We start from the raw sequence: 13,026 nt of genomic DNA on the forward strand, positions 1-13,026 counted from the left end.
AACCTTAAAATTTCCTCAAAGAGCGCGGATTATAGCCTTCGATTTTGTAATTTTTTGACCTTTTTTGCTCGGAAAAAAAAGTTGACATGATGTTTACCATGGTCCCTAATAGCCTTTGGGAGTCCAATTGGGTTGGTGGAACCATCCAATATGCCTTTAAACGATCATTTTAGCAGTTCACAGCTTGAAGTGATTTCGAAAACTCCAGCCTACCACGGACGTTTATGACAACATATAATGATCATATGTGGTTTCAAACGGTATTATATGACCCCGAGATGTGACCCTTAAGGTTTCAAGGATTTTCACCACCGGGCCTTGAAACCTCAAAATTCCTCAAAAAGTGTGGATTATAGCCTTCAATTTTGTAATTTTTTGACCTTTTTTCGCCCTAAAATAAAAATTGCTGAAATGTTTGCCATGGTTCCTAATATCCTATGGGAGTCAAATTTGGTCAATAGAATTGTCCAATATGCCCTTAAACAGTTATTTTACCCGTTCACAACTTGCATTGATTTCGTTAACTCTGCTCAAGCCTACCACATACGTTTATAACAACATATAATGATCTATATGGTTTCAAACGACATTGTATGAACCCGAGATGTATCCCTTAGGGTTTTTAGGCTTTTCGCCACCGTGCCCCTTAACCTCAAATTTTCCATAATTAAAAAGCATGGGTTATAGCCTTCAATTTTGTAATTTTTTTACCTTCTTTCTCCCGGAAACTAAAATTACCAAGATATTTACCATTATCCCTAATACCATCCGGGAGTCCAATTGGTTTGGTGGAACCATCCAATATGCCCTTAAATGGTCATTTTACCCGTTCACAATTTGAAGTGATTCGAAACTCAAGCATACCACGGATGTTTATGACAACATATAATGATCATATTTGGTTTCAAACGACATTATATGACCCCGAGATGTATCCCTTAGAGTTTCAAAGTTTTTCGCCACCAGGCCCCGAAACCTCAAAATTTTCTTAAAAAGTGTGGATTATAGCCTTTAATTTTTAAATTTTTAGACATTTTTTTGCTCGGAAATAAAAAATTGTCGAGATGTTTACCATGGTCCCTAATACCCTCCAAGAGTACAAATGGGTCGGTGGAACCGTCCAATATGCCCTTAAATGATCATTTTACCTGTTTACAACTTGAAGTGATTTCGAAAACTCAAGCATAACACAGACATTTACGCCATGTAATGATCATATTTGGTTTCAAACGACATTATATGACCCCGAGATGTATCTCTTAGTGTTTCAAGGATTTTCACCACCGTGCCCCTAACCCTCAAAATTTTCTCAAAAAGCGTGGATTATAGCCTTTAATTTTGTAATTTTGTACCTTTTTTCGCCCGGAAATAAAAATTGCCGAAATCTTTACCATGGTCCCTAATACCCTTCAAGAGTCAAATTGATTCGATAGAACCGTCCAATATGCCCTTAAACGGTCATTTTACCCGTTCACAACTTGAAGTGATTTCCTAAACTCGAGCCTACCACGAATGTTTATGACAACACATAATGATCATATATGGTTTCAAACGGCATTATATGACCCAGAGATGTTTCCGTTAGGGTCTCAAGGCTTTTTGCCACAGGCCTCTAAGCCTCAAAATTTTCTTAAAAAATGTGGATTATATCTTTCGATTTTGTAATTTTTTAACCTTTTTCGCCCGGAAATAAAAATTGCCGAGATGTTTACCATGGTCCCTAATACCCTTCGAATGTCCAATTGAGTCGGTGCCTCGGTGGAACCGTGGAACCATCCAATATGCCCTTAATTGATCATTTTACCCGTTCACAACTTGCATTGATTTCGTAAACTCAAACCTACCATGTACATTTTTGACAACATATAGTAATCATATATTGTGTCAAACGGTATCATATGACCTGAGATATATCCTCAAGGGTCTCGACACTTTTTTCCACTGGGCCCCGAAACCTCAAAATTTCCTCAAAAAGTGTGGATTATACATTTAAATTGATGAAATTTACATTGAGATAAATGTAACAAGAATTCATATGGTTATGTTTTTATTTAAGAGTTAACAATCTAACCGCAAGGTAATGCTATACATGGTCCTTAGGCCAAATAAGCATTTAATCTTTCTTTCTTTGGTAATAAGTCTAGGAATGCATGACAAAAAGTTAAAAATCATGCGTAAATCAATGCATTAATGAATACATTTCATCAATACTTTCCAAGCCGTATTCGTGATATATTAGCTCTAGTTGTTGCTCTTATAGTCTTATTTTCATGTGGTCGAAAACATCGCAGAAATAGATAACAGGACCCCTTTGAGAGGGTTGATGAGATTGAGTTAAGACATTTGATAAGGGAAGGACCAAATTGGTCGAGAACTCGAGACCACTCGTGCATGCAATTCCTATGAATGAAGAAGGTGTTTTCAACATTGCTGTCAAGCTGGATTGTGTCTCTTTTGGATAACTGTAATATGGCCTCACACTCGTGTGAGAAGAGCATATATATATGTGACTTTTTTTTTTTTTGAGGGGAAGCCGGGCTAATGCATTAATCAATCAATGGACAATTTGTCCGAGAGTACATAAGGGGAGATCATAATATATATGTGACTTAATTATCTCTTAAACACTTTAAACCAAAAGCTAAGAATATAATGATATATGCTGCAATTAATGAAACTAAAATGTATAAGAAAGCCTGGAAGAATATAAACGTATGAAAATACACACTTTTCCTTCACCATCAAAGTTGATAAAATTATGCTACTAGTAGAAATAATGCACAACATTATCACATACAAAAAAAAAAAATAATCAAAAGCAAATTTCAACTTCAGAATTACCATACTGGTATCATAAGCTCTGTTACAAGTCGGTCATAATTAAGTATATATATAGTTAAATTAGATCATAACAAGAGCGAGCTCCAGAGCTTCTAAATTACAATTACATCAATACATACGTACTTTTCACCTATTACCATTGCAATTTATGCTAGTTCACCCGATTCTCAATTAACCTATTAACAGATTGATAATATCTTCTGCACCTATTTTTACAGACAATGAGGCTAGTTAAATGCTTAAGGAGCAGACCGAAAGATTTCAATGAGAGCCACCCTTAGAGGAATCACCCTGCTTGCCTGGAAGCTGATTTGAAGAATCACCTGAGTTCCTATTAGAGGAATCAGCCTGATTGCCTGAGACTCGTTTCGAGGCATCAGTGTGATAACAGTTGTCTAGGAACCGAACGACTACACAAGTGATGTTATCTGCACTGCCACGCTGATAAGCTTCTTTCATAAGCTTCTTTGCTGCTTCTTCAGAATCCTGGATGGGTTTCACCATATCAACTGCCTCCTGAAAATTAGTAGAAGAAAATTCAGATTAAGCGGTGGGCAAAATGAAATTATGAAGCCAATAACATTCTGACTAAAGTAGGAACATAGCTTAAGTCAATATGAAGTCAATAACGCAGGACAGATAGTTAATAGCAATGAGAGTCCAAATAATTGATTGGAATCAGTAACCAAGGAGCATTAGAGGGCAAACCTCATTAGTGACAACATCCCACAATCCATCACTTGCAAGAATAAGGAACTCAAGTGAGCTGTCAACTTTCTCTTCCTGGTAGATAAAAAAAACAAAATTAGTAACTTAAATGGGGTATATTAAGCTTGTTTTTATCGCAATAATGTATAAAAAGAATTAAAGAAATAAATAAAGATTCACAGAGAACGGCTAGGCCAAGCTGTTCTAATTTCCCAAGTATAGATATGTCTATAAATCTAAACCATTTGAGTGTACACACAGCACATGCATCATGAATTTGTATTGCTTACATGGGCATGGAGTAATATTACAAGAAGGAGAGCCAACAGGCAACAAGTAGATGTTAAATACCAGCATCAACTGAAAATGCATCTGTGTACCGTTCTTACACTATGCAGCTATAACATGATCAGGAAACAAATATGAAACAGCTAAGATAGAGAAGAAGAAGAATATTTAGACGGCACTCCATATTGATGTCCATATGATGAAATTTGAACAGCTCTGCACATTTCTGCAAGCATATTGTCACTTTATCTGGCTGGAAATATACCTACTTCACATGTTCATTCTCCTAATGAATAGCAGGATATATTTACAAAGGTGCTAGGTTGACATCAATTTGAATTCTTTCTCATAAGTTGGGCACTCAGGACTTTCATGCTCCACGCTCCAAGAGAAGGGGAGCATTGAGGATGTATATATTGTTCTAGTTTATCTGTTAGGAGATTACACTAGTTTCTTAATGTACATCGATTTCCTTCTGCCCAAGACTTAAAGCATGTATATACTTCTCCCAGGGGCTAATGTACAACAATATTTTGCATTTATTAGCAATAGAGATTGGTAAGTGAATATAATTAAGATACATGTGTATCTTGCTCATAATGGAAAAGTCACCGAGGTTGAAGGAGATGCGGATGACAATGGAGAAGAGAAATTTCTCTCTCCTGCTCTATGGCATCTATAGCAGAAATTCACACAACTACTTTCCGAACTATTTTGGTATATCAAAACAAATTTTCCATACTATAGTCAACAAATTAGGTATTTCACAATGCCCTTGAGTAGATTGGGTAACAAAGAGAGTGTAGACTATAGAGAAATATTAAATAAAAAAAAAAATCTGGTAAAATCACATCATGTCATAATGCATAATGGATTATTGGGTTGAGACAACATGATGCTTATATGCAGGTTAAAAGAGTGATAGCAATAATACTCCCAAATTTCAATAAATGAAAAGTGATTGTAGAATCTTATATCAAGAATTCAATGATGAAGACAGTTAATAATCATCTAACCATGAATTTCTTCACCTGACCTTAATCTCAGGGTCAGCAACCACGTATTGCTTCAAGAGTTTGTCACCAAAAGCACGAGAAACAGCAAGAACACCTCCAACCCTCCAAGTTCCTGTTATCAAGTATCAGCCATGAAAAAACTAACTAATTACAGATGGAACTGAGATCAAAAGGATTGGGTAACAAAATTCCCTACCAGCCCACATAACAAAACCTCCTGCATCCTCAATACGCTGTCGTTCATCACTTTGGTCTGGCTTATGATCTCGGGAAACAGCAATTGCTGCATACATATGGTACAATGATGGACCAAAATTAGATTAGAACATCTCAAAATCATAACAAAAAATGGACTATAGAAGGCTTGAGTTGCCAGTCAAACAAATTCCAATAGAGATTATTATAAATCATGGGAGGAAAGATAGAGTGAAAAATCATGAGTATTCTGCACTTATTTATTGATTTTTAAACTCACCCAAGTAAAAAAATGTGGAGTGAAAGACTGAAAGGGGTGAAGGGGGGCGGGAAGAGAGGAGTGAGATTATATTCCATCCAAATCTTGCCAACATTAAAAGAATGTGCTTCATCGAAAGAAGGGAATTAAATCCCTCCATTTCCCTTCCCTTCGCTTTCCTTCCCGACAAAAAGGCAGCATTAAAAGAATTTGCTTCATCGAAAGAAGAAAATAAAATCCCCATTTCCATCCCCTTTGCTTTCTTTTCCAAAAAGGGTGCCTCCCCCCAAAAAAAACCCCACCCCAACCCAAAATCTCCCCTTCCAAAACACTTTAGCAAAGTTATGATGGTGCTTTATAAGCTATACATATACGGTTAAATGCAGCCCATAAATAGTAAATACAGTAAAAGGCTTTTTTTGGAAATCTGACTAGCACATAAGGCTGCGATAGGATGTAATCATGTGACATGTTCATAAAGCACTTGCCTTCACCACCGCGGCATATAACAGCCCTGGAATCACCAACATTGGCAACCAATAAACGATCACCAACAAGGATAGCAGTGGAAGCAGTTGATCCAGCGTCTCTGTTCTGGGAGTTCTCAGATTTTAGAAATTCTGAATCTGTATGGCTGTAAGTTTCAGCTGCAATATAAATGAAATTAAAATAAACAAAACACCATGATAACCAAGTAATTCAGCTTTATTAAAGCACTGTCAAGACAAGCTACAGAGCTCTGGGAGCAAAACCTATAGCTGATTTGGTATCAGCAATGAACTTTGGGTGCTTAATCAGATTGCTAAAAAGATGGTGTTTCACATATTCAGCAGCTCGAACACCACCATGTCCTGCAAGAAAAAAGTTGTAACATAGTAGCATTAGCACACATTGACGACTGAAAATACAAAATAAAATTAAGTTAGCCACAACTATATCAAATTTAGCACTGTCTGGGCACAGAAACGATCTTCCAAATCCAAGCTCATTAATATAACACGGTGAGCCATATACAATGACGAGCATATTTTTCAAACCAAAATGTACAGCTAAATTCACTCTTGTTCCCATTCATGTCTCACTTCCATTATATAAAATCTGCTATGAAACTGAACTAAACTACAGATAATTAAAATATTTGTCATACACTCATAATGTATTTGCACCTTGTAACTATCAATTGCTGAAGGCTATGTTTAAGAACTATAAAGCAGTACCCATAGGCCACAGATGTACCAAAAGAAAGAAATACAAAGAAATAAAGCTGTGAAAGGTGAAACAATTGGCCATCAAAGTGCAATCATTACGTTTGAGAAAATGATCCAAGCGAAGAACTTCTCAAGCATTAATTTGTCGTGGAACATAGTAATATCACAGCAAAATCTATACTTTACAAAGACCCCGCAATATGCAATCATTGCTTGGAAAAGGAAAAACGATCAATAAGACAATGTAAAATAAATAAATAAAGAAATAAAAACAGAAGTACACAAAGCTAATTAATTCTACTTATGGTAAATACATACTTATCATTGTGCAGTGTGCACAATTTACAAAAGCAATGTCGAGTTCAGCATATCAACAAAATTCCAGACCCACCAACATAAACAAAGTATCCATCTCTATGACAAATTGACAATACACAAATTTCATGATATTTTTAACAATGATTAAGAGTTAACAAAAGATGACAAAACTAGTATCGCTATCAGAAAGCAGGGATTGGAAGTCAAGAGAAGAAACATACCATCAAAGACACCAAACAAGCCAACTATCTCTCCATCAACACCATCAATTCTAGTCTCATAAAAATCTTCCATTGACGACCTTTTCCCAGCAGAGCTTGCATATCCATAGCTAAACTTGCCGTTTTGACTGTTTACATGAAGATCACTTCACAATTAGTAAATGGGAAAGTCAAACTCACCGTCTTAAACATCCATCAATATAACAAATTGACAACCTTGATTGATACTTGATAGTGTATTCAAGTTGCAAACACAGTGGCACACATTAGTGATTTAAAATTCTACTTAAGCTAGCACAGTAAATATCAAGTTTCAACAATGTTTTAGGCCATCAAGGAAGACAGACATACAAAATCCCATGTTCTTTTTTATTTGACAAGTTTCGTTAATCACCTTTGCAAACACAGAAGTTTAACAATTAATATTTCTAATTCTAAACAAGTAAAATTATAAAACATTGATACAAATAATATATAAAATAAGACGTTCAAACTAGAAACATGACTATGTTTTATACTTTTATAATAGCTATAAGGTCATTAAAAATAGTCAAAGTAAAGTTTGTGATTTGTGAATACTATCAAAAGCCAAAACATGTCAACTAAAAAAGAACAGAGGAAGTATTTACATTATTTCTAATTACCTAGAGCTATGTCATTTCTCAAAAAAAAAAAAAAAAAAAAAAAAAAAAGCTAAAGGTGGACCCATAGGGCCATAGGACAAAACGTCAAAACCAACCATCCGAACCACCCCCCCCCCCCCCATCCCGTCAAATTAAAAAAAGAATGCTTTATCCACATAATCTGCCCTCCCAAAGTCCAGTATCAGAGTTTTTGAGCCCCAAGATTAAATATCCATAAGATCACACTAAGACCCTTATTCGTACTCTATGTTTTGGCAGGAAATTGATGGCCACTATATGAGAAGTTTCTACAATAGCAAATGCAAATAAAAATTTCAATAATGACCCTTTACATGATCATGTGCAAGACTTATTTATTAAAGTGAAGGCCTTCCTCAAAATACATTTCTTCAAAGTAACTTCATCAAGGACAACAGACACAACATGCAAACATCCCCACTCACACTAATCTCTAATCCCTCTTTTCTTCTCCTATATCCCTGGCATATTTGCCCATTCATGGAATCTTTAACCAACAGTAGATTGAGATGGAAAGAAGACTTATCTTTTGTACTTCAAAAGGCTACAACAAGAGGATTTGGCATCATAAAGGACTATATTAAGCTGTCAGACAATCATCTAAACAACACCAGTTGATTTGATACACGGCATACTCACAACAGAGTCAGTTTGAGACAACAAAAATGTCCAGTGAGAACTTAGCTAGGTTCAGATGTAGCTCTAAGGGGAAATTTCTCATGTTAGGGTTCTTTCAAAGGAAATATGGTTGCATTTCAAAGTGACATGCAGGTGCTTGTTACACCAACTGTAATGGTAAGATGCAATTAGGTGGAAATTTGTTTCTAACTGAAGTGATAATTCTCCAAACCATCCAGAAAATGATAGCCAAAGTAAGTATTACTCTATAGAAAATAGATTTAAATTCATCCACTGTTGAGGATGACAAACTGGTAGAGAACTAGAGATTAGAGACCTTCACCATCAACTAGAATCAAGGGGTTGTTTGGTTTGTTAAGAGTCTCATAACTAAGAAGGTTTATTTGTTTGGTTTGTTAAGAGTTTCATAACCTCATAGGGCCCATACTAGTCTAAACTTGTTTGGTTTATTTGTTGGAATGATTTTTACTTTTCATTAAAGTAATTGATTGTGAAGGCCCGCATGGGATTCTAGGGGAATGGGTAGAGTTAGAACCCTCTTAGTATGATATTTCATACCTAAAATGCCTAACCAAATAATAAAATGGATGGAATGGACTCTAAATTCATTCCAAAAGAACCAACCAAATGACCCCTAAATGTTTCCGATGGATAAGAGACGTCAATACACAACCACAGACGCGGGCATGAATACAAGGAAGCATGCTCTCTAAGGTACACGAGGTCATGAGGATATATATATATATATATATATATATATATATATATATATATATATATATCATGATGGAAGTATGAAGAAATATACAAAGTCAGACATGTTGTTCAACTAAAGCAATATTTTAAGACCACAATATCACCATGATTTGCATATCCATTAACCCATTACCACATAATTAAGGTTCAAATAAGATCAATAAATAACGGGTCTGAATGTCTGATAGTAATTTTCCCTCAGGTCAAAAAAGGCATCAAGCACTCCAAGCTGTCACAGCTGTGACTCTTGATTGTGAGTATCAACAAAACTACACAAACGTCCCATAAAATTAGACATGGAATTTAGAAGCCAACTATATTAAGGGCACTCTAAGGGGCAATGATGACCAAAATGGAGGTTACTAGGAATAGGTTTGAGTGTGTCACAACTCAACAGAGTTGAATGTCATGTAAGAAACCAAATGCATTTTAATTCTATATTTTCTTCCTCCTTGAATGCTTATGGAAAGTCATAATTCTCAATGTAGCATACATGATTTATTAAGCTCTGGCAGGCTGGCAGCATAGGTTTTAACTTATCTAATAAGCTTGAGGAATAAAAATGTGGACAATTGACTAATTCACAAGAGTTACAATGACATTAAAATAAATGCATTCATACTAATTGCCCCAAAACATGCATCATCACACCCACAATTGCACACAAAAACAAAATCCCTAATCCTCAAGCCATCAGTACCCCAAAAGAATTTCTTGAGATTAAAAAGGGGCAAGCCAGAATAATTATAGGATATGGACAATCTCAAGAGCATAAAACAATATCATAAAACACACAAATAAAGCTAAATCTCAGAAATTGTAAAGTGAGACACTGAAAAGGCAAAAAACAAAATCACCTGAGGCCGCCGCCTGTGACAGGTTGTTCCTCGGCATGAATTTGATTGGAGGATTGCAACACTGAATCAAGGTAACCCATTTCACTGCTCAAATTTTCACAAACCCAACAACTTCTACCCTCTTTAATCTGATCTATGAAACTAACAAAAATAACAATGAAAGCAGTCAATATAAACCCTAAATTCATTAACCTAATCAACCTGTAGGTGGTGGCACCCGTAGAAACATTTCCAATTACTGATAAGAACCAAATCCAACCTGAAAAATCGTCCAAAAAATGTTGCTTGTAATAACAATAAAACCCAAATTTTCAAAGACAAGATCAGATTAGAAGCAAATTGAAAATAACCGATTTGAAATACAATCAAATTTCAAATAAAAAAAAATAAAAAAAAAAAAAAAAAAAAAAAAAAAAAAAAAACTAAATTCTGATAGAAATCAATGCAGAATGAAAATTGAAAAAGACAGCAAATGAATCCAAAATCATAAATTACAAGCAAAGATCAAGAGAGATTATGATGCATAATACAATCTAAATATATGAAAATTACAAGATAGCTCGTATTAACAAGAAAGCAAGATCAATCAGCATTACCCAGAAAATAAAGGAACAAACTTTAGAAAGAGGGTACCACAGAAAATACCTGTATTGTAGAAAACTAATCAACCAAACCAAGAAAAAGGGTGAGAGTGTGTGAATATGAAGAAATAACATACAAGGTTTCAATTTGTTTATTATTTAATTTAATTATTTTTCTTTTGAAGTTTTTGGGATAGTTGGTTTGACAATGCAAAAGGTGATGTGGGGAAATGGGGAAAAGAGAGAGGTTTGATTGAAATTTACACACCTTTGATTAGCAGCAATTCTATTTTTGGCTAATGATGAATTTTTTAATTAGTAATTTTGAAATTATTGTGGGTTAAGCTTAAGAATGCCTGATAGATGGAAGAGCTAAAATTTGAGGTGATGATTTTAGTTAAAAGGTTAAAAATAGAAAAAAAAATATATGTATTTAGGGAATGTTATTAATTGAACTTATGGATTGGATGTCACAATTTCACAAATTTCAACTCATAACAATGGTGGAAATTTTTTTGTTCATTTTTTTCTTCAAAAGTAAAATCAAGGTTTTTTTTGCCAGAAACTACCTAATAAAACCTAATTTTTTTTGAGAAATTAACTAATAAAAAAATGTTGTAAGAAACTACTACTCCCTTCATCCCCGAAAGAACGACCCATTAGGCCTAATTTTAGTCCCAAAAAGAATGACCCATTTGCATTAAAATCCCCACCAATTTGCAATAATATTTGGGATTTTTTCACATTTGCTTCCACCTGAAACATCTCACTTCAGATTCGCTACTGTTTTTAAAAAAAAATTTACTTTGCTACCACCCTAAACAGAGTTTGTTAGAAATTACTATCCATGCCTTACACCGTTACAATTTCCGTCAGCATGCCTCGAACCACCGTCCAACCACCCCACTACCACCCCCTCCCCTCAACTGCCACCCATCCTCCTCCCCCCTGCTGGCGGCCGACGCCCAAAACAACGGCCGACGCCGGCGACCCCACCTACGAACCCAACCCCCACTAAATTCAGCCCCCCTCCCTGTTCCCTCCACCGGAATCGACTCCTTCCCCTTTTTCTACCCTTTTCGACCACCCCTAACCCTAAAAAATTTTTCTACCCAGCAGTGGGGTGGCTGGGGTTTTTTTTCATTTTTTTTAATTTTTTCTTTTTATTTATTTTTTTATTTAAAATAAACTTAACGGAAATCCTAACGGATTCCGTTAAGTGGTAGTGGTATCTAACAAACTTGGTTTAGGGTGGTAGCAAAGTTTAAAAAAAAATTTAAACGGTAGCGAATCTGAAACAAGGCTTTTTAGGTGGTAGCAAATGTGAAAAAAATCCTAATATTTGTGCAAAGGAAACTTTGTTAATTACTACCTCAAAAGAGGGGTCTTTTGTGAATTAATACCCCTAAAAAAAAAAAATTGTTAATTACTACCCAAAAACATATTAATTCTAGTAACTACTACCTTTTTTCTTAATGAACCTACTTAAGCTCTTAACGACATCATTATTTGTCTAAATTTTATTTAATAGCTTTTAAACCTTAATTAATCAGATAAACCCTTGCACCACCTACCCACCACCCGGCAGCCCTCCTTTACCACCTCCAGCGGCTCCCCCACTACGAAATCCACTCTCTCTTTGTCATCCACCAAAAAACTCACCTCCATCACGAAACCCACTGCAATTACCGCCCCTTCCTTTGCCCCAAACCTTAAAACCCACCCCTCCCTTTTCATCAATCCTGATTACCGCCTCTTCTCTTATTCTAGCCCTCGAAAATAGCCCATCCACGGGATAGGGCTTTGTTTCGTGTGGGGAATGGTAGGGAGAATGGGTTTAGTGGTGATGGAAGTTGAGAGGGTGGAAATTGTGTGCCGGGAAAGCAATATAGAGATGGAAATCTGGTGGGGGAACAGGAAGAGGGTGGATTTTGTGGTTGGAAAACGTGAGAGTGGGTTTTGTGGTGGTCTGGGGGATTGAGCGCAGGGAGTAAGTTTCATGGTGGAGGAGCTGTCGGAGGTGGTAAGGGGCCAAAGAGGGGCCGCCGGAGGTGGTACAATGGTGGTGGGAAGGTGGTGCTATGGTTTGTCTAATTAATTAAGGTTTTAAAGTTACTAATTAGAATTTAGATGAATAATGATATGATTATGAAATTAAGTAGGCGGATTAGTAAAAAAAAGGTAAAAGTTGCTATTGTAAATCAGTTTTAGGGTAGTAATTAACAACTTTTCTTTTTAGGGGTAGTAATTCACAAAGACCCTTTTTTTTGAGGTAGTAATTAACAAATTTTCCTTGTGCAAAATTAGCTTCCCCATATAAAATTTTGTTTCTCTATGTATTTTTATTACTTTCTGTCTCTACTTTTTTACAACCCCATGTAAATTTATCTTTCCAATATACTTTTACTTCTTTTTATTTAACTTTCTTAATACCCGCGAAATCAACCCAAATGGGTCGTTCTTTCGGGGACGGAGGG

The 13,026-nt window shown here is 35.7% G+C and overlaps 1 protein-coding gene across 5 annotated transcripts; it reads right to left on the reverse strand.

The window, feature by feature from the left end:
• Positions 1-2,809: 2,809 nt before the first annotated feature.
• Positions 2,810-10,732, reverse strand: LOC145595794 (putative protein phosphatase 2C 59). 5 transcript variants are annotated; one of them, XM_081652219.1, is made up of 10 exons: positions 10,614-10,705; positions 10,170-10,227; positions 9,969-10,029; positions 7,055-7,182; positions 6,060-6,158; positions 5,796-5,954; positions 5,050-5,136; positions 4,874-4,965; positions 3,550-3,624; positions 2,810-3,357 (listed from the first exon to the last, which is right to left on the reverse strand). In XM_081652219.1, the coding sequence occupies exons 2-10, from the start codon at positions 10,195-10,197 to the stop codon at positions 3,103-3,105; spliced, it is 984 nt and encodes a 327-aa protein (XP_081508345.1). In that variant the 5' UTR covers positions 10,198-10,227; positions 10,614-10,705; the 3' UTR covers positions 2,810-3,102. The 5 variants fall into 5 exon arrangements, with proteins under 5 accessions (XP_081508345.1, XP_081508346.1, XP_081508343.1 ...); XM_081652220.1 differs by lacking the exon at positions 10,614-10,705 and adding an exon at positions 10,565-10,586; XM_081652217.1 differs by lacking the exon at positions 10,170-10,227 and having other exon boundaries at positions 9,969-10,109; positions 10,614-10,732.
• Between the last annotated feature and the right edge of the window lie 2,294 nt (positions 10,733-13,026).

The sequence above is a fragment of the Chenopodium album genome, chromosome 19, assembly GCF_948465745.1.
Source record: "Chenopodium album chromosome 19, dcCheAlbu1.1, whole genome shotgun sequence".
NCBI classification, from domain to species: Eukaryota; Viridiplantae; Streptophyta; class Magnoliopsida; order Caryophyllales; family Amaranthaceae; genus Chenopodium; species Chenopodium album.